Source organism: Rana temporaria, chromosome 1 (genome assembly GCF_905171775.1).
Source record: "Rana temporaria chromosome 1, aRanTem1.1, whole genome shotgun sequence".
Classification (NCBI taxonomy): Eukaryota; Metazoa; Chordata; class Amphibia; order Anura; family Ranidae; genus Rana; species Rana temporaria.
In genome coordinates this window covers 396,454,196-396,477,065 of record NC_053489.1, presented here as the reverse complement: position 1 = coordinate 396,477,065, position 22,870 = coordinate 396,454,196, and the positions used below count along the sequence as shown (strand labels likewise).

The 22,870-nt window shown below is 46.2% G+C and overlaps 1 protein-coding gene across 2 annotated transcripts in view; it reads left to right on the top strand.

Moving 5' to 3' along the window:
* The first annotated feature begins 853 nt into the window (after positions 1-853).
* Positions 854-22,870, top strand: part of ELL (elongation factor for RNA polymerase II) — a 128,636-nt gene continuing 106,619 nt past the window's right edge. For both annotated transcript variants that reach the window (XM_040322816.1, XM_040322825.1), the window contains exon 1: positions 854-1,035. In XM_040322816.1, coding sequence (XP_040178750.1) covers positions 907-1,035 — 129 coding nt within the window. In that variant the 5' untranslated portion in view covers positions 854-906. The remainder of the gene's footprint in view (positions 1,036-22,870) is intronic.

Sequence of the window (22,870 nt, the reverse complement as noted above, 5' to 3'; positions counted from 1 at the left end):
GAGAAACTGGCAGGGTCAGGCAGGTTTTTTAGGGAGCCAAATGACACAGGACAAGCACTGTGTCATATAACATGATTTAAAGGAGAAGAGTCCATTTTTTAGAGGGGGGGGGGGGGGGGGTTAAAAAACGCTTTCAATTCATATAACAGTTTACTTTCTCAAAAAAAATGCATTTATGACATAATGTAGCACGTGTAAACAAACCCTAAAGTTGCCAAATATGACATAATGTAGCACGTGTAAACAAACCCTAAAGTTGCTATACCCCTGGAAGTGCACAAATAGGTGAAGTTGGAGGCCTTCTGGCAGCATAGTTGGTGCACACCCTGTGTACATTAGGCCTCCGTTTGCTGGGAGTTGTTTAGCACACAAGGCTGCACTTCTCATCTGCCTGGAGACAGGCCTTCTTCACTGCCCCCCTGCAATCACATCCCCAGCCAGGAAGTAGTTAAACAAAGCGGCGTGATGTTTCCCTGCGCACATTCCTGACACTACGAGCCAGCTGATCTCTCATCTGTCAGGCTTCACATGTTTTTATTTGCATAGCCCGCCCCCTTCATCGACGCGAACGTCTACGAGAAAGCCACTCCTCCCAACTCCGTTTCCACCAATGATGCTCGAAGTTCACGGAAAGGGCGGAACTAGCATATCAGTCGCCCGCCAATCATTTCTATAACGGGAGCTCCTCCAGACTGCAATAAACGGAACTGGAAGGCCACGCCCTCTTCCGCTCACTGACGCCAATCAGCGTTAGGCAGGCCTGTAACGTCCGAAGAGCGTGATCATTGGTCACCTAAGGTAAAGGACATTTGCTGCAGCCAATTGGAAGGGCTGCTTAAAAAATGTAATGAAGTAGGCGGGGCGCGTCGGGTGAGCAGCGGTGGTGGTAGGAATGGTGTTGTTAAGATGGCGGCGCTGAAGGAGGAGCGGAGTTACGGGCTGTCTTGTGGAAGGGTCGGAGGGAGGGTTTCTGTCTTCCACGTCAAGCTCACCGACAGCGCCCTACGGGCATTTGAGAGCTACCAGAACTGCCAGGTACATGGGGCAAGGAGCAGGAGTCGGATGACCTCTTCCTCTGGGGGGCTCGGCTTGTGTGTGTGTAATGTGGGGCTGGGGGATGGGGTCCTAGTCCCTATTGGGGGCTCTTCTCCTAATTGTCTGAGCCTCCTTATAAGGCTGTGTGCCAATGCTCACTAGACATTGACATGGCCTGGCTGCCACCACCACCAAAGTGCCTCCAACTTCCAACTCATCCCCAGCTTCCTGTGCTGCCAGACACAATCCTATTCAGCCAAGGGCTATGGAAAGTGGTGTATGTGCCCATAATACTGTATGGAGTGACCAGGCCGCCTTCTTTTCTTATGGAAATCCTTTGTACTACAGACCTGGTTATGTTGCATACACTTTTGGTTGGTGAAACTAGGTGGTTGAGTCAGTTTTACCGCCACCCTTAAAGTAGAAGTATGGCCAAAGCTGCTTTTGGCTTTATATCTCCTGTAGGTCACGGTAGTGCACTTCTTTCTCTCCTCCTTTGACCTGTTTTTCAGCCGAGAGAGCGCCGAAGTTAGCTGACATCACTCAGCAAGTCCAGGCGTGGAAAGATTCCGACTTTAAAGTGGTTGTATACCCAATTTTTATCTACAGGTAAGCCTATAATAAGGTTTAGGAGATATTCACCTTGCATGCTGAAGTCAGCGGCAAATACGCCTTAAAGGACCAGCGAATACTACCGCACCTTGCCAGAAAGACTCCCATGCATGCGTGGGAGTGACATCATCGTGGCTATGGCCACTCGCAGCGAACCCAGAAGACACGCAAAGGGGAAAAATGTCGACACCCTCGGCAGTGACGGGGTTTCAATACCTTGATCAAAGGCATTTCATAATGAGCTAGTATGCGGTGCATACAAGCTCGTTATGCCTTTTGCCTTAAAGGTTTTTTTTTTTCCTATGCAGGTATACAACCGCTTTAAAAGAGAAGTATGGGAATTTGTTTTCATTTTGGATTAATACTTACCTGGGTGGATGCAGCATCGGCCCTTTGCCAGCTCTAAGTCTGAGAACTGAGCGATCAAACACTGCCAATTGCTCAGTTCTCAGAGATTCCTAAGCATAGACTTGGTGACTGTCAGTAATTGCTGTCTGCTTTGCCCCTCCACAACTCACTGAAGCTCTAGAGGGCTCTCAGCAGCTTGCTGATCCCGGTGCCGGTCCAGGCAGATCCCGACCATATGGTTGCATTCTTTCCTGAGCCTGAAGCGGTTCTGTGACTTCACCCTACAGCGGGCTTTAGCCTGCTGTCTGCTGAAAACATGTCACAAGAGTGCAAAATAAATTGCACTCCTGTAATCCACAGGGGAAGTACAGCCAAACAAGCTTTGTCTGTACTCCTCCTTTTTAATGTCTGGATCCACCCAGGTGCCTGACTGCCAGCTGGCGCAGCCTGTCAGCGTGCCGCTGAGAGCCTGAGCCAGCCACCCCCCCTTTACAGCCTGTCACTCCGATGAGTGCTGAAGAAGCAGAGCCCAGAGCGGTAACTCATAGTTGCCACTGTTCTCAGAGTGGACCCAAGAACTGAGCGATCAGCCATCTTTGTTCACTAATTTCTCAGTGTAGAGGCAGCATGGAGATCGATGTTGCTTTCACCTAGGTGAGTATAAATATTTATTTTCTTAAGTTCCTGTAATTTAAAGTGGAAAAAAGGCATTGTACAACAGACTGTGAGCAGGCAGGCTATTAACCCAGAAGAGACATGCTGTGTCTCTTCTGCAATAAAATACACCTTCATACCCGCTCGCAGTTGTCTGTGGAATGTAAACGGAGCTGCACATGATCGGCTTACATCACCGGCATGATCCCTGTGTGCTCGGATGATTGCATCCCTTGCAGGCCAGTGGAGATGTCCAAAAAGATGGGGAAAAGATGGCGGAGAGGGATGAGGTAAGTATACTGACTTTATTCCTCTTTAAAGAGGAAGTAAACACTGATGGCTTTTACTTTTCTCTTTGTTCCCTTCAAAGGTAAAGCATAATGGGCTATTATGCATAGCAGCCCATTGTGTCACTCACCTGAAACCAAAGCCTGCGATGTTCCCGCTGGCTGGAAGCGTCCATCTTCAGCACTCTTCCTTCCCGGGCTGCGGACTCCGGCTCAGTGACTGGCTGGAGTCACGTGACGTCACTCCCTCGCATGATCCCCATCTTAAAACGGTGCAGTGTGCCCTTTCTAAAGTGTGCATGCGCCAAAGAAATTATTGTACAGGGAATTGTAAATATCTCCTAAACCGTGGAGGTTTGGGAGATATTTCCAGAACCTACAGTTTTTTCCTTTTTTTTTATGGACTATACTTTTTTTGTAGGTCACAAGCGTATACTTGTGCTTTCCTGTGACCCAGAATCAACTGAAGCCCACTGTCAGCTGATGTCACAGGGCTGCTCCAGGCTCTGGGAGGATCCCAACCATGTTGTCGGGATCCATCCAGCTGTGTGATTGACAGTTGGCTCCTACTCTTGGCACACTGCTGAGAGCTGAAACCAGCTGCGCCTGGTGCTCCAGTGAGCTCTGGAGGAACAGAGACAGGTGACTGACAGTCATTGCTCTCTGCAGACCAAGAATTGAGCAATCTGTTCTTGAGCTTGGAGCCAGCAGAGGACAGCTTTCTGCATTGAAGTGAGTTTTTTTTTCTTTACCCCCCAATCCTCACCTTTAATCTGCAAAAGTAGCTGTATGGGATTGTTCACATGCGGCAATGCTTTGTGGATGGCGCAAACATTATATCCACTATTGGGGGTAGTACCGCCACTTAATCCAACACGTTCAATTAATAGGGCTGAGCCGCAACCATGTGTAATGTACGCAGGACTTTACAGGTTTAAAACGGGTGGTATAGAGGCAACGTATCCCCTCCTTACTGCCTGTCAAATGCCTCTGAAAAGTGTAAACTTGGCCTTAATTAGTTAACTTTAAATTTTAGTGTATGTCTTCATCTTTGTTGCTGTTACTAAAATTTGTAAATAAGTGTCCCCCCCCAGCAAATTGCTGTTAAATTTAATAAAGCTAAATTATCCAAGTGGCACCCCTCGGTCCTCAAGTACTCCCAACAGGTCATGTTTTTTGGATTTCCTTCACTTTACACAGCTGGTTTAAATCCATGTCATTGACTTGGTATTTAAAGGGGTTGTAAAGATAGATATATATATATATATAATATAATTTTTTTTTTAAAATAAATTGTATGTAATAAACCTATTATACACACCTGCTCTGTGCACATAGCAACCCTGATCCTCTTCTGGGGTGCCTTGCCGGTGCTCCGGGCCCCCCCACAGAAAGCAGTTTTCCATGTGGGCACCCATGCTGGCTCGTTCCTGGGTCCCACTGATGCATACATTACCACAGACAGAGGGACTCATCCCTGTACTCTGCTCCTATGTCACTGGATTTGATTGGCAGGAGCCAATGGCTCCTAATGCTTTCCATCCGTCCAATGAACTGAGGAACATCAGCGTGAGCCTCTGGGCTTGTGCACATTGCTGGATCGGATGGAATCTGGTAAGAAAAAGGGGGGCAGGCAGCTACAGCAAAGAAGGCTTTTCACATTAATGCATTAAGGTGAAAATCCTTTGACTTTATTAACCGCGGGCTTAAAGTGATTATTAAGTGGCAACCTCCGCCTGGATTCCAACCAGGCCATGCCCCTAAGGAAAATTCCTAAAACATGGTCTTTTGGGGGTTCTTGAGGAATAAGGTTGGAAACGCTGCCTTAAATCCATGTGTCTTAAAGCACAAGGATCCTCGTCTACTTGTTAAAGAGGAGTGAGAGGGTCTTTTATTTTTCATCCTTGCTTTCCAGCTTCTCTTCGGTTTTTGTGGGCGTTGGGTTTTGCTCAGTTGTCACTGTCCCTTGCTTAGTGAGCATGCCTGGGAGAGTGGGTATGTGGGCTAGATGGCTCTTGCCTGTTTCCCCTATTCCACCTTTTGTCTTCCTGTCTTTTTACTGGTTGCTAGAATGCAACCTCTTCCCATTAGGCCTAATAATAATAAAAAAGTCTCCCTCTCTCCCATCATCTAGGGTTCTGGCAGTGCAGCATTTTTACTTGCTAGGATGCTGGCGGCAGCCAGACAATGACACTATGCTGGCCCAGCTGCCAGTGACACTACAGGCCCAATAGTATACATAACAAACCTTGTTGTGTTGCTAACTAATGCGTGAAAAAACTGTATAATGAACAAAATATATTATAAAAAATTAGTGCAGAATCTTCATTTTAAAGTGGTTGTAAACCTCAGTCATTGAATCTGAGCAAAGCACATATATCTGTAGTGTTTACGTATCTCTCTCCAAAGCTCTAAGTGTCGTTTCTCTCTGGTACTTTGTTCCTTTGTTATCAGCATGAGTCACTTCTGAGTGTTTTCCCCCTGTCGCCTCTCACACACTGCAGTCTCGCCACCCCCTCCTCTGTGCTGCTGACAGATGACAACAGATTGTAAAACTTTTCTGCCCTTTTGAAAAGGTGTAGAGGGGAAGAATGTAGGAGGATTTGTATCATCTGAGTCTATTCACTTCACTGGGTATATGTAATGGTTTACAACCACTGTAAGTGTTCAGACAAAAGTCACAATGATGGTCTGTATTTGCCCATGGATTACTTTTGAAACGCACCAGTGCTACCACCAACACGTAGATTGCCTGCTCACCCCAAGTCATGGACCTATACATAACATGCTCCTTCTTAGTAATTGATGTCTCGGTGCACCCCAATGCCTCGTTGCTGGTCCCTTTAAAAGAATGACGCCAATGCCACCAGACTGGGTATTATAAAATAATGAAATTGGATTTATCCTGGCCTTGCCCCCATCTTTTGCATTGAGGAGCATGATGTCACAGTCTGCTCTCTTAATTCCTGAGGAAATTTCCAGCAGTCCAAACCTTACAAGTAAACAGTCTATCGCAAGAGTGTATTTTCACAAGATTTTGACTGCTCTGTATTTCCAAGGACTCTAGCCAGGAGTAGGACATCTTTCTTGTCTAGGTGACGCACGTAAAACAAGGGGGTTATGCAAGTATAAACTTGTTTTACACCTGCTAATAGTAGGTGATTTGTGATGGGTAGGGGCTCAACAGTGTAAGCTGACTTTGCATTTTACTGCAAGATTTCCTTTCAAGAATGATCTCTGTAGTTGGCTACCAGTTGCCAGAGTCCTTCATATTTGCTGCTGTGCTGCAGAGTTTCTGACTACTTACTGTGCATATTGGTTGTCTGGATATCGTCAGTTTCACTGAAGTTATAAGCCTGTAAGTGTACAGCAAGAAAAGTCGGAACTCCTGATCTTCACATCTTCTGGGTCAGTGGCACTTGTACAGACTGTGCAAGTGCCACTGTGATTCAGTAGTTGGAAAAGCTATCAGATATATTGATCCTTGTTAGTTGATAGTGTGTATGGCAAGCTGCCTATTAGTTTACCTCATAAACTCCAGCTGAGTTTGAGGTAAAGTCCAGAATGTTGAAGTGTAAACTGTGATGCATGGTGCATCTTCTAATGTTTGTTTTGGATGCCAGTTAGCAAACTACTTGAAGAGCCAAAAACTCTTTCGGCCCTACGTCTCCTGTGTCACTGGAGTGCACTTTGTTCTGCTTTTCTGTGACCCAGATTCACCTGACAGCAGGCTAATGTCTGTTTGTCGGCTGATGTTACTCAGCCAGTCCTGACTGTGGAGGGATCCCGCTTTGTCAGTACCCCCCCCCCCCCCCAAATGTCTGAGTGGCAGCTGGCTGAGCCTCTCACTGAGAACCTGACCCAGCCGCTCCTGCCCCCTCCACAGCCTGGCCTCCAGTGGGGGCTGGAGGTATGGATCAGACTGACAGTCACCATTCTCTGCTCACTAAAGTCTTGAGATCAGTGGTCTTTGATCACTCAGTGTAGAGGTGTCAGGGGACAGATGCAGCTTCGGGTCGACTATGTGTTATGAAATCACATGCCTGCAAAAAAAAAAGGTCAGCCGCCCACAAATACTGCAGCTGCTGACTTTTAAAATAAGGACACTTGCCTGTCCAGAGAGCCCGTAATGTCCTCTCCCAAAGCCAACCCGTCTCTCGGCTTTGGGTGGAGGCGCCGGCATCTTAAGTAATGGAATTGGGACGTGAAGCCTTGTGGCTTCACAGCCTGTTTCTGGAGGTGGGACCGGTTATGGCGTAGATTAGATGGGTATCTTTTTCCCCATGAAAGGTGCCAAATGTGACACTGGGGGGGTGTGAGATCAGCGGAAGTTAAATTTCTGGGTTCCATTTTCGTTCATGCCATATATGCATTAAACCACCCAGATTTATCTTGCAGAGACATGAGTTCACATCAGTTTTTATGTGCATTTCAGGGACTTTTTATGACATCAGGCGTGTTTTTTTTTTTTTTTTTATGCACAGACCTGACCTTACATCCTGTGTCGTAAATCTGTCATCTGTGCCCACCATTCTGTCATCATCAAGGCCCCCGTCATTCTGTCGGCCTCATCTGAGCTGGAATTCTGTTCCCTACCATCAGTGTCCCCCCCCCCCCCCCCCCCAATATTGCCTTATCTGTGCCGCCATTCTGTCCTCTGCCATCAGTGGTAGCATTATCTGAGCTGGGATCCGATGTGAGGGAATGTAGGTGGGCCATATAAACAAAAGGGTACTTCTCTGCTTTTCCCTCCCACTTCCTGTCACGTGGGGTCATGCAAAGTGAGGCTGTTGGTTTTGTCTGTTCCAGTGCGGAACTGTGAAGAAAAATGTATTGCTGCGTATTCCTGCACCGCTCCGCACAAGATATCACGCATGCGTTTTGGTGTAAACAAGACACATAGGGGTTGATTTGCTAATTGCAAATTCTCTGTGCAGTCACTGGAGATCTGAAGGGAAGATCTGAAATGAGGAGAAGCTCTGCTGATTTATATCTAATCATGTACAAGCTGTTTACATTTACATATCTATCTATATAATCTGACAAAAAATGCTATAAAAAATGCATTGTTTACTGTGAAAATGACAATTGCAGTTTGGGAGTTAACCACTAGGGGTTGTGTGACTGTAGGGGGCGGGACTGGATGTGTCACGTCATTGATCGTGTTTCCCTATATTAGGGAACACACGATCAATGAAGCTGCCACTGTGAAGAACTGGGAAGCTGTGTTTTACACACTGCTCTCCCCGTTCTTCAGCCCTGGGGACCGATCGCGGGACTCCGGTGGCGAACAGGTCCGGCGGTCACGGAGCTTCGGACCCACGGCTGGGCACTTAAAGAGGACATGCAGGTACGTGCTTGTGCCCAGCCGTGCCATTCTGCCGACGTATATCTGCAGGAGGCGGTCCTTAAGTGGTTAAACATCACCTGGTGAAGATTTCTGGAATTTTTGTTTGTCACTTTTTCGGAATTTGTTTCACAAATTTTGTACTTTATTTATCACATATATATTTATATTTTACATTTATTTTTGCGCTGCACTATTTTCTTCTATATTTAGGCCTATAATGTATTCTTCATATTTTTGGTAAAAAAAAAACGCAATAAGCGTATATCGATTGGTTTGTGCATGTTCCTCTGTACAGTTTTTTCAGACAGAAAGCTGGAGCACATTGATCAGCACACTTCATAGCTCATTGAACTACAAATCTGTGTGCTGTGATGGGACTTGTAGTTTATTTGCAGATTTCTGTGAATGTCGGAGCCTTGCACAGCTGCAGCCATTTTAAATGTGATATTGGCTGCATCGGACAGGAAGCCTTGCCTGCTGTCAGGGGAGGCTCAGGAGGTGAGGAGGTTGCTGGAACATGTTACAACCTAAATACAGGTGTAACCCGTTTCAAATGCAAACTTTTATACCACATTCACAGTTCTGACTTGTCACAAGTTTTTGGACATCAGAGTTGCATGACAAGTCGTAGCACATCATTTCCGGTAATGACCATTCATATATGTGCAACTTAAAGTTGCACCAACTTGGGGACGTGGCCTGGCGAGCAATGGTGTAGGACGCCTGAAGTGTGAACTCTGCTTGCCCCATACTCTTGTCCAAGTCAACCTGCCTCAATACGGCTTGTTTTTTGCCATCCTCTACACTTGGGGACCCATCTTGCTTCCTTCCCGGTCCCCAGAGCCTCCCAGCTTGTTAACGCCGCCATCGCCTTCTCTGTCCTGCAGCTATCTCGGGACAGACTGTGGCTTCGGCCTAGTTTCTGGAGCGACGGCCATCTTCCCTCACTCAGCGACGGCCCCAGCAGGTTTTCCTGGCATCCCTGAGCCCAGTCCCCTCTGGATACCGCCTGTAGGTACAACCGCAGAGCCTCCTTATCCTGCAGCTGCTCTCAGAACAGTCCGTGGCTCTGGCCCAGCTCCTGGAGCAGCGACAATCTTGCTCCACCTGGTGACAGGCCCAGCGAGTTCTCCCGGCCTCCCTGACTGCCCTGAGCCCAGTCTTGGTACAGCCTCCGGATTGCCTGCAGTCACTGCGGCGGTGCCTCCTCACCCTGCAGCTGGCATATAGAGGATCCAGCCTAGTAAGCAGCAGCCATCTTGGTACACCCGAGGATCCTCCTGACCACCCCTGGAACATGTCTCCGTCAAAAAAGGCTTCCGAGGCCGCCGACAAGCTAGCCAAGTGCCCCGGCAGTTACAACAGATTAGCGCGAAACAGGACGACATGGAAAACCGCCTCCGGAAATGTAATTTCCGCTTTATGGCCCTTCCTGAGACTGCCAAGGACTGACCCGGCGAGCTTCCTTGAAAATCTCCTGACATCCACCTTTTGGCAGAGATGCATTCTCTGTAATGTTCGCAGTGGAGAGAGCCTATCTAATCCCTGCTCACTAGGGGTGCAACGGATCGTCACCGATCCGTGATCCGAACGGGCCACCCCGTTCGGATCGGCACACCCTGCGATCCGCGGAGCGCTCCGGAGCCTAGGCCTAGGAAAGTCCCCGGCTTCGGCCTAGCTCCGGAGCGATCTTGCTCCACCCAGTCTGCTTGCCAGAGCCCAGCGTGACACGCCTCCCCGGGGAGGCGTGTCACGCTGTGCACTGGGCTCTGGCAAGCCGACATGGAGAGGGAATATTAGCAGAGAAGCACTAGTGTGAGAGGGGGGGGGGGGGGAAAGAGCACATTTCAGGGGTGGATTAAAGAGGAAGCAGGTGAGGCTGTTTGGGACTTGTTAAAAGTACAATCTTGATGTTTTTACAGATATATATATATATATATATATATATATATATATATATATATATATATATATATATATATATATATATATATATATATTATATATAGCTGTAAAAACATCAAGATTGTACTTTTAACAAGTCCCAAACAGCCTCGCCTGCTTCCTCTTTAATCCACCCCTGAAGTGTGTGTGTGTGTGTGTGTGTGTGTGTGTGTGTGTGTGTGTGTGTGTGTGTGTGTGTGTGTGTGTGTGTAATATATATATATATATATATATATATATATATATATATATATATATATATATATATATATATATATATATATATATATTTATTTTTTGCGCTGATCCGTGACTCCTGATCCGAGGATCGATCCGATCCGTGAGTTTTTTGATCCGTTGCACCCCTACTGCTCACCCTTCTCCCCCAAGGAGCTCCACCACGCACCCCAATAGAGAAATTTCTCAACTTCAAGGACTGCGACAAGATCCTCCACCTGACCAGAGAGAAGGCAAATATCCCCCACACATGTGGCCGTCTTCCCGGACTTATCCAATGAGGTGCAGCGTTCCAGGATGTTAAGCGGCGCCTCCGTGTTCTACACCTAAACTACACTATGCTGTACCCTGCAAAGCTTTGCGTGGAATGCGATGGCCAAACCCACTTGGATTGACCAGAGGGAACGACGAGACTAAGCATTCCACGCTGCCTTCAAGCACTTTTCTTTTCTCTCCCCTGCTCCCCCCAGTACCCGCAATGCTGCGCGACTCCATACTGATGTTTTATCCCTCCAGTGGGTACATTGCTTGTGTGTGCCCTCTGCCGGGGCGGGGCGAAGACCTGGAAATCCTTTTCTGTGCACCACTGGACCTCACCGCATGCCTGCCACCTCCTGGGCAACCTCACTGGCTCACGATCCCCCGTTCTCCCCGGGTGATCATGAGCTTGTAGAGCACAGTATATCGAACTTTGCTGAGACTTCCTGCATCACTTTATCTACCACCCTGATGGCAGGCGGGGCTCCCCCTGCACAGTTGTGATGGTGCTGCACATTTGTGGCTCCTACACTCCATGCACTTCTCAGAAGAAGTTGCCCCCCTAGGATCTCTATGGTGTTTTTTTTTTGTTTTTTTTTTACCCCCAGTTTGAATGTTCATTCTTACCCCCTTTTTTTTTTTTCACGGGTATCTATGCTTCTTTGAACTTAAGTCCCTTGCCTCCAATGGGTTTTTCACGTTTGATGTCCCCTGTTGATACCTGATTCTGGGATGCTATGTCCATGACGAGTTGGGGTGGCACTGGACTGGGAGGGAAGGGAAATTGTGTGTGTTTTTCTTTTGGGGTTTTTTTTTCCACTAGGTTTACATGATGCATGCACTTTTATTTATGCTAAAAGTGCATGCATGACGAGGGAGGACGTAATGCGGAGGACGTGACGTGAGTGAGGTGGGAGGTGCCGGACGGCTCCATGGCGGCAGGAGATACACGCCGCTCCAAGTCTCCGTCAGCACCGCTCGTGGCCCCGCAGTCTACAGCGTGAGAGGCCGGGACCTGCGAGGAGCGAGCGGGTGCCCCATCCCTGCCCGAGCGCAGACATACTCAGGGGATCTTTACCTGAGAGGCGCCGGTGAACGGGCTCCAGCTGGACACGCTGCGCCGGAGGACTGAAGCCACCGTATGCTTAGCACTGGGGGTCAGCAGCCTGAGAGGAAATATGCAGTGCTGGGTCTGCAGAAGCTCATCAGAGAGACGCCACCGGGCAGCGTCCCAGGAGGAAAACCAAAGGGACTGGTGAGGCGCTCCGTAGAGCCGAGTCTGAGCGGGTCCCCCCCCCCCCGTGATCCCCCCCCTCCCGTTTTGCTATGACACTGCTCTTATGAAGTTCTGATATCTTTACACAATAAGGCACTCTTCTGTGTAAAGATGGTAAAGAACTATCTTTTTTACTGGCTATGAAGTCTCTGTTTGCGGCATATGAAGGGAATATGAATATAAAACGTTATTGAAAACATATCTTAATTCATAATTCGCACCGGGACAAGGTGAAGTTATTGAAGGAAAATTTGAGGGGAATGATAGCCGGTTTATTTGAGCCCCCCACCTGTTGAAATATCTCTACACTGCTTGATTAGCCTGGGATTTATCTATGAATTTGGCTCCTGTTGTTGCTGCCTTTACTGCCATTATTGCCTCTACTGAACTGCTCTGTCCGGCCCCGGCTGGTTTGTGGTGTTAATGAAGCGGTCAAAAATATATTAATTTATCAGGACTGTCATCGGTACAAAACGCATATGTGAATGCGTGAAGCTGGTAAAATCCCAGTTTTGATGATTGAGGAATAGGGGAAAGATCACTTAGACCCTTCCTGACATAAAGTGTTTACCTTGTTCGCTGGAACAATTAGGACGTTTTGGGCTGATGAAACACAAGAGATAATTCAGCAAAAATACTGAAAGTTCTCACCTTATAAGAAGGAAAGCTGGTAGCCCAAGTAACTCTGCTTACAGCAGCAAACGTCTTCTCTTGTGTCGATCAGCCCCTTACCTCTTTTCTTTAGTTCGGGGCTCGCGTCTGCCCGTGGCCCTCTCTTTAATAAAATATTCTTTCAGGGCATAAGAAGTAGTTAAGGGAGGATAGAAGTATCCATCGGTGAAGAAAAATTTGGAACCGATAAGGGCGCTAATTACATAAAAACAAAATAAAAAAAAAAAAAAAAAAAACATTTTCAAACTGGGGAAGAGAATTCGACCCCTCAATAAAATGAATAGATCAACGAGGGGTGGCACTACAAAACCAACTAAGAATAATTCGGGGAACAGCTCCATACAGCAATACATGACGCAGGAAGGGAGCCTTAAAAGCCCAGGACTCGTAAAAAAAACTGACAAGAAGAAAACTGAAAAAAAAAAAGGGGTAGGAACAGGCAGTGAGGAGAGCTCTAGAGGTGAAACGACATTAGAAGGTGAGCAAGAGCAAGAGCAAAATAATGCAGAGGAATTAACCCAAGATACACAGCCCCCCACAAAGGCAGAGATGAACGCAATGCTGTTGAGGATGGAAAATGTCATGGAAAATATCATAAGGACAGAAATTAACAAGGTAAGAATAGACCTTGGAGGGCTTCGTGAAAGAGTGGAAGAGACGGAAAAGAGAATAGAGGAGCAGGATCAGGAAATAAACTCCCTGAAAAAGCAAGTAAAGGCTCTGACTGAAAATCAGAGATTGGCGGCATATAGGATTGAGGACCAGGAGAATCGCAATAGGCGACAGAACCTTAGAATCAGAGGGTTGACAGAACAAAAGGATGAAGACCTTAGAAGCATCATGAACACAATTTTTAACCCTCTGCTAGAGAGATCGGTAGAATCTAAGCCCCTTAAGATTGAGAGAGTGCACCGAGTGGGGAACCCCCAACAGATGGAAAGATACGGCCCAAGGGATGTGGTCGTGAGGTTCAGGAATTACATCGATAAAGCAGAAATATGGAGCAGGCTTAGGGGAAAACCCCCCCTGAGATTTAGAGACACTGACTTACAAATATTTTCCGATCTGGCAAAAGAAACACTGGCAAGGAGGAGATGCTTGAAACCCCTCTTGGAGCTGATGCGGCCACAAAATATTAAGTACCAATGGGGATTCCCGGCGTGCCTCATAGGTATAAAGGGGGGCAAAACAGCACGACTTAGGTACCCGGAGGAACTGAACGTATTCTGCCTTAAAATGGAATTAACAATTCCTGAACTCCCTGATTGGGTGGAATAGATGGGCTCTACTAGCATGGAACTTTGAGAGGCGGGACGGTGAGGGGGGGGAGGGGGTGGGGAGGGAGTGGGGAGCCAAGGGAGAGCCCCGAACACCACCACGAAAGAGGAGCCAAGGATGAAGGCGAGGAGTCTTCTACCAGCGGCTCCCAGGCCAAGAGTGGGCCAGGGAGGGGGAGGGAGGGAGGGGGGGTTGGGGAGGGGGGGAAGGGGGGGAGGGAAATGGGAGGTGGGGGAAGGGGGGGTAACGGGAGGGGGACCATCTGCACGACTCCACAGGAATTCTTCCCAAACGCAAAAAAAAAAAAAAAAAAAAAAAAAAAAAAGAGAGATAAATGGCAGATATTAAGTTCTTATCATATAATGTAAAAGGATTAAACTCCCATATTAAGAGATATAAAATTCTTGCCGAACTTACGCAGTATAAAGTAGACATAGTCTACCTACAAGAGACCCATATTACCTTAGAGTCTAATATCAAGCTATATTCATCTGATTATCCCGTCTGGTATTATGGAGACACAGTCTCATCGAGATCTCGGGGGGTCGCCATAGGATTTGCAAGAGGAGTTAGATACACAGTGGTGGACAGATTGAACGATCCGGAAGGGAGGTTCTTGTTCTTGAAAATAAAACTAGGAGAGGAGGACTACACTCTGGCAAATGTATACGCACCCAATGTGAACTCGGCTAAATATATTAGTAAAATACTCAGAAAATTAAAAGATTTTGAAAAGGGACATGTGGTGTTAATGGGGGACTTTAACTTTTGCATGTGCCCGAGCCTCGACAGTACGTCCCATGCTCAGGGGAATAACGGTGAGCACCTTAAGCTACTGAAAAAACAAATGATACAAAACCAAATGGTGGATGTCTGGCGAATCCTCAACCCCAAGACAAGAGACTATACGTTTTTTTCCCCTGTGCATGGGACGTACTCGAGGATCGACTACATCCTCGTAGATCATAGACTTTTGGAGAGGGTGGTCGAAGCAAGTTGTGAGATCATAACGCTATCAGACCACGCCCCTATAACCATGAAAATAAGTACATCCATACAAAAATGCATACCTCCTGAATGGAGATTGGATGAAGGTCTGTTGAGGGACGAGGATGTGGTCGAGAGAGTACAGAAAGAACTGGAATGGTATTTCCAGGAGAATGACAAGGAGGGAATCACAGGAGCAACCCTGTGGGACGCCCATAAAGCGTATATAAGAGGGATTTTTATTGCTGAGGGGGCAAAGAAAAATAAAACAAGAATGAGTAAACTAAAAACATTAAAAGAGGAGATATATAGGCTGGAACAGGAACATAAATTACAGGGCCATAAGAGGGAAACACTCCGTAAGTTAACTATAACAAGGGATGAATACAAAGCCCTTGCCGGGCAAGAAACCAAGAATTTCATAGACAGGGTAGAGAGAGAAAGATACGTCTGGGGAAATAAACCTAGTAAAAATTTGGCCAGAATGGTAAGAAAAAAGAAAACCAGGAATTTTATCGAAAAAATTAGGAATGGGAATGGGGACTTAGTGTATGCGACAAACAAAATAGCAGAATCCTTTAGAAGCTATTATGAAAAACTATACGACGTCCAACAGAAGATCAGGGACCCAGCCGAAAAAAAGGATAAGATCAGGGAAGTATTACAGCAAACCAATCTACCGAAGATAGAAGAGCATGAGATAGAAAGAATGGAGGAAAGTATAACCGAGCAGGAAATAAGGGAGGTCTTAAGGAATGCTCCCAATGGGAAAAGTCCTGGACCAGACGGCTTCACGTCTGCCTACATACAAAGGTTTAGTACCATCTTAGTCCCTAGACTATGTCAATATTTCAATGGGTTGGGGCTAGACTATGAGATGAGTAGAGAGGCATTAACAGCTACGATCACTGTCATTAAAAAAGAGGGAAAGGACAATACGAATTGTTCAGGGTTCCGACCTATTTCACTCCTGAATGCAGATACCAAACTGTATGCAAAAATTCTGGCCGAACGAATGAAGGGGGTAATGACAGCCATTGTCCACCCGGACCAGGTTGGTTTCATACCTGGTAGGGAGGGAAAGGACAATGGAGTTAGGGCACTTCTTCTCATGGAGCAGATCAAAGAAAGAGGGACCCCCGGTCTACTCCTGTCAGTAGACGCCGAGAAAGCGTTTGACAGGGTAGACTGGGGGTTCATGATACAAACACTAGAATTTATAGGAATAGGCCCAAGGATGATCAAATGGATCAAAACGCTCTATTTCCACCCATGTGCTAGGATCAAGATCAACGGATCTTTATCCGCACCCTTTGAGATGCGAAATGGAACCAGACAGGGCTGTCCCCTGTCCCCCCTTCTTTTTGTCTTATCATTGGAGCCTCTGCTTGCAATGGTTCGACAAAATCCAGAAATATATGGAATAGAAGTTGGAGAAGATGAGCACAAATTATCCGCCTTCGCAGACGATATTCTATTCTATATAAGTAGCCCAAGAGTCACCCTCCCGAAGTTAATAGCTACCTTAAAACAATATGGTGAGGTATCAAACTTCAAAATGAATACAGAAAAGACGGAGATCCTGAATATTAACATTCTTAAAGAAGAAGAACAATATCTGCGGAAGAAATATAATTTCAAATGGCAAAAAGAAATAAAATACCTGGGAATAAAACTGGCAAATACCATCAAGAAAATATATAGAATAAATTTTATCCCCCTACTCAACGAAATAAAAAGTGAAATTAAAAACATATATAATAGACCAATTTCGTGGTTCGGGAGGATAAATGTGGTAAAAATGGTTCTCATCCCAAAAATTCTATACAAGTTTCAAATGGTCCCAATTTACCTACCACCGTCATTCATCAAAATAATTAACTCCCTCATAATGAACTATATTTGGAATAATAAAAAACACAGGGTGTCTGCTCAAACCCTAAAACGGGCCAAGAAAAAGGGAGGATTAGCTGTACCCGACATCAGATTGTATTATAACGCTTCGGTTCTCTCACGGGTTATAGAATGGGCTAAAGAGTCCCAGGACAAAAGATGGATAAACATTGAATGCACATTAGCGAGGGCACAGTTAGGGAGATTAATTTGGAATCCACCACAATATAGATCTTTACACACTTCAACACACACAATTACACATAATGCATGGAGGATCTGGGATAGACTTCACAAACAATTAAAAACAGAATTCAATTCACCCTTTATAGATTTAAAAGAAAACGAATATTTCACCCCAGGGACAAAAGAAGTAGGGGGAAATTGGATCACAAATAGAACACAGCTAAAAGATATAACACTAGATGGTAAAATTAGGACACTTCACGATATTAAATATAGGATTGGAATTAGGGCGCTCGACGAGTGGAGATATTTGCAGTTAGTGTCATTCGTCAAACGCCTATCACACCCTTTGAGGTCACAGGAGGAGTACACTATATTGGAACAATTGTGTAGCATCGAAAGCTCAAAAGGAAATATATCTAAAATCTATAATTACTTGCAGAAAACGGAAGAGTTGGACACGCTAAAATACATCCAAAATTGGGAAACAGACTTAGGGGTCCCAAGGGGGAAAACGACCATAGGAAGAATCTTGAATATGACTCACACCTCGGCAGTAGATGTAAGAACTGCCGAGATGAACTTCAAATGTTTGACGAGGTGGTACGCTACCCCAGATAAAATGGCCAAATTCAGAGGGGGTGAGTCAGAGAAATGCTGGAGAGGCTGTGAGTTAAGAGGAACGATGGCACACCTTTGGTGGGACTGCCTGAAAATTAAAGCCTATTGGAAAAAAATCTTGGCCCTGATAAAGGTAATAACAAAAAAAGAAGTGGAAGATAACCCATGGGTAGTTCTTTTTCATGGAGGGGAGGTTCCAGAGAAGGAGTATAAGGGTTCCCTGACCCCTCATTTGTTGAACGCAGCGAAAAGATTGATCCCCCTTAAATGGAGAGACGCGAAAAGCCCGCAAATGTGGGAGTGGATCGACTCCGTAGAGGACACCTATAGGAGAGAGAAATTAAAATACGGAAGTTTTAAACACGAGGTAGAGGAAAAGGACATATGGGTTCCCTGGTTGGAATTTAAAAAGACCTGGAGGTTCGCAGAAAACCTGAGAGAGGAATAGGAACACATTGTCAATTGATGGGAATGAATTCTTATAGGGGAGTCGTGGGATGGTCAAGGGTGGGGTGTGGGAAGGGCGGGAGGGTAGGAGGGGGGAATTAGTCGGGGAGGGGGGAGAAGGGGTGCTGGGTATCTCTTTGTCACGCGGATAAAACCTGTTAAAATTCCGTACTTAATACAAAAGAGAGTCTCCCAAACGGAGAAAAAATAAATAAATAAATAAATAAATATAAATAAATAAACAAATATATAATAAAAATAATAACAAGTATAAAAACTTGTATAAGAAATACACCACAAATGATGCTAAACCAGATGTAGAGACGGAATTATGAATAAAATCATGAGCAAGTCTCTCGCTGCGGTGAAGTCTGAAGTGGCAAAAAAAAAAAAAAAAAAAAAAAAAAAAAAAAAAAAAATATAAAAAAAAAAAAAAAAAAAAAAGTGCATGCATGACAATAATATCCTCGATGTTGGTTGCCATTATGTTTATGCCATCTGATGTCTGTCATCTCTGCTGGTCCTCGTCCAGTTGCGGTCTATCATATACGCCCTATACCCGCCATGAGTTCCCTGAAGTTTCTCACATGGAATGTTGGAGGCTTGCGCAATAACGTCAAACGCACAGCTGTCCTGACATTTCTCAAGTCTTAGCGTGCTGACATCATCACACTAGTCGCGACCAATGTTGCGGGCCACTTACACTCCTCTCTCAAAAAGCCTTAGATATAGGGTGGGCCTATCACGCCACACGCACCTCATATTCCAGAGGTTTCGGTCCTTGTTGCTAAATGGGTGCCATTTAATCTAGTGCTGCTCCAGACAGACCAGCAGGGCAGATATGCGTTTATGCTCATCACTATTAACGGATCCCCTATCCTGCTACTAGCTTGCTATGTCTCCCCCCCCCCCCCCCCCCCATACAACTCGGTTGTAGTTAAGGAGGGCCTTGCCTTTATGACTCAATATCCCTCTGTACCGGCTGTGTGGATGGGGGACTTTAACATGACCCTCATCCCTGCTCTGGACCGAATAGGCACACTGGACCCACCGGCCCGTACCAGACTACACCGCATACTGACCGGCTTCACCCTTGTTGACACCTGGCGCCACAACCTGCACACTCAAGACTTCTTGTGCTTTTCAGCCAGTCACAACACAATGTCACTAATGGATTTTATAATTTCATAGTCCCTGACACCTAAACTGGGAGATGTGGGTTTTGCTCTGAGAGTACTCTCGGATCACGCCTCCTACTGGATCACGATCCAGCTCCTGAAGGCCTCCCTCTTGGCGGCTAAACCCATTTTGGCTGACTGCTTTGCAGGACCAAGATGACATCCCTGCGGAATTGCAATACTATTTTGCAGCCATACAACATGGTGTGATGGATGTTTAAGCTTCATGCCCGTTCCCTGCTTTCCACGCGTATCAATAGACAGACCCCTTTCACACTGTGGCGGTATAGCGCCGCTAAAAATAGCGGCGCTATACCGTCGGATTTGCTGTGGGATTCGGCCTCTAGCGGTGCGGTATTAACCCCCGCTAGCGGCCGATAAAGGGTTAATACCACTCGCAATGCGCCTCTGCAATTTTCCCATTGTTTTAAATGGGAAGGAGAGGTATACACACCGCTCCTCTCACCGCTCCAAAGATGCTGCTGGCAGGAGATTTTTTTTTCTCTCCCGCCAGCGCATCGCCTCAGTGTGAAAGCCCTCGGGCTTTCACATTGAGTATGCAGTGCAGGAGTTTTTCAGGCGGTATAGTAGCGCTATTTTTAGCGCTGTACCGCCTGAAAAACTCCTCAGTGTGAAAGGGGTCTAAATTATCGAAACTCATTGTCCAGCAGGCTACTGACCACCTACAGGTGCTGGAGGAGGTGTTCCGTCGGGACCCCTCGCTCGGCACTGCTATCAATCTTAGAATTTAGACGTGACAGGTCTCCCAATTGCATATTGAGAAAGCTAAGCGTCTTTTTCTGTAGGCAAATAGGGGTTCCGAGTATGGGGAATGATCAGGCAAATTGTGTATCTCGCCCATCTAGATTTGCGTCCCCTGGTGGTGGTGTCGTCCGAATGGAGATCGCGATTAATCGTGCAGCTCTACCATCTACTCTGAAACTCTAACCCCTAAACTCTATGACCTGTACAAATCCATATTTGACTCAGGAATTCTACCCATATCCATGAGAGAGGCCCAAATTGTGGTAATGCCAAATACCTGGAATCGTATACACCTTCCTTGCTACAGGTGGACATCAAAATACTAGCTAAGATCCTAGCCTCCCGCCTTAACCAGATCATTCTGTCACTGATCCACCCTGACCAGACAGGCCTCATGCCAGGGAAGAACACTGCCATGAATATTTTCTGCCTATTCATGAACATTCAGGGGTCCCATGATGAAATCGGCTCAAAGTTCATGGTGGCTCTGGATGCTGCCAAGACCTTCGATTCCGTGGAGTGGAACTTCCTGTGGGAGTGCCTCTTGGGATTTGGCCCCAACTTTATTCGCTGGGTTCAGCTCCTATATCAGTCCCGAAAGGCAAAGGTGTTTGTGAGCGGTTGACTTTCCCAGCAATTACCACTAGAGAGGGGGACCCGATAAGGCTGCCCCCTTTCCCCCCTGCTGTATACCTTGGCTGTGGAGACGTTGGCCATCGTGATTCGAGCAGACACTTGTATATCTTGTATCCGAGGCCTTAAGATGGGGGACCTGGAAGAAAAGATTGGGATGTATGCCGATGACGCGCTTATGGGCTGCCACTCGGGTCTGAGTATTAATTGGTCTAAATCGCAGATCCTTCCAATTGACCACCCCCCCCCCCCCTTTGGCTCTCCCAAGTGTCTCCTTGATCAAGTACCTTGGTGTGAAAGTCACCAGATCCCTTACAGACTACACACTATTGAACCCCTATATACCATGACCAAGACACAGACTTGGGCCAGACTACCCCTGGGTGTTATGGGACGTATCAGTCAAAATGATACTCCTCCCAAAGATGCTCTACTTGGTGTGGCATGCCCCCCTGTATATACCACAAAAAAAAATCAAAATTGAATCCATTCGTAATTTATTTATATGGGGTCACAACAGATAATTTATCTTAGAGAATTCTGAAGAACCCAGTGGCATTGGGAGGAGCCGCTCTCCCAGATTTTCAGGACTATTACCTTGCCTCCCAACTGTCCCATGTCTATCATTTTGACAAAGACCCCACAGGTCCACTCCCACACACGCCTCTGGTTCAACAGGCTTACCTGAATTAATGATCATACCAGACCCTGCAGTGTGGCTACGCCATGGGATCTTGTACATACACCAGATCATGACTGTCACGATTCCGCCTGCAGCGACTAGCTAACCGCGACGTGCGTTCCGTGACTGGGGTATATGAGGAACTAAGGGGGAATTTCTACTGAGCATGTAAGACTGGCGGTGCTACTGTCACAGCCCGCACTGCCTTTGGCCACCACTAGAGGGAGACGCAACTCCAATTCAGCTAGCTGACCACACACAGGCAGATACAAATCTTACATGCAATCTGGTGCACTCTAAGGGTTGGGGTGCAGTCTACCAATTACTACACACTTCTAGGATTCCTCCAGCTATCCTGCAAGCTTGAACCCTGGTGTTATTCACTCTTCCCACTGTCCCCACACACCAGACACACAATAAACTATGGCCTGCCACCACCCAACAGTTTGTCCGCAGAGCGACCACGCACACAGATCTCCGCCTGGCAGATCTGTTGGCTTACAATCTGTATGCAATCTGCCAACACACAGGGCATTCGCATACCGATTGGTACGCAACATTGACTGAGCACTTGGGCACTAAAATACAACAAACTACAGAGATACTAGTCCTAGCTTGGTACACAGAAGTCACTTATTCATTTTTATCATTTTAATATCCTGAAAGTGAGCAGCGCATATAAAGAAAAAGGAGTTACCAAAAAAGATACAAAAAATAGAGACACACAATTGGCAATTTGCTATGAAAATAAAAAGGGATAAAAACAGAAATTAACTTTACCGAAGTCTATCCTTTTGTAGAAGCATACTGGAACATGTGGCACTCCCTAGTTTGGAACTGGCTTCATGGAAGAACAATGTCCATATCTCAGGCTACTCCATTTATTGAAATATGGATGTGGGCTAGGCTTTAGCCCTTGGCCAATCAACCCTGGAGGGTGTTCCTGCCTCAGCCCACAAGATTTGTGTTCTGATATTACCAGAGTCGAATTGGCCCAAAATAGCGCTGATTGCTGGGTCATGGATAGGATTCCCGATACCAGTGTATTAGTCCGATCGCAATACTACCAATCACTGCTTGCTTGCTGCAGTCAGGAGCCATATAACGGTTTTGTGTATTTTTCTAGGATTCTACACACGCTACAAATACAGATTGGCATGTACGTGTAGCCCAACATGTGTACGATCAAAAGGAATTATTTTTATCTCGCTGCCGCTAATATTTTGGCTTTTATGAGACATAAAATAGGTTCCTCAGATCTGATGATATAAATCAAAGTTTGCAGACCGGGCCTTGTGAATGCCCCCTGTGGGTCCTGGTAGCCACTCTGGCTAGGATTCCCTTTGAAGGTTTCAGTAAGGTGGCAATCTGTTTACTCATATGGGAACTTTTATTGGCATCTAGGTGTCAACTCTGGCCTAAAAAACGGTCCTGTCCTTTTTCAAAGGCTAATGAAAGAACATATGTGCATTACTGGTTGCATACTATATTTTTGATAACCCAGAATTAAACTACATCTACAATTAC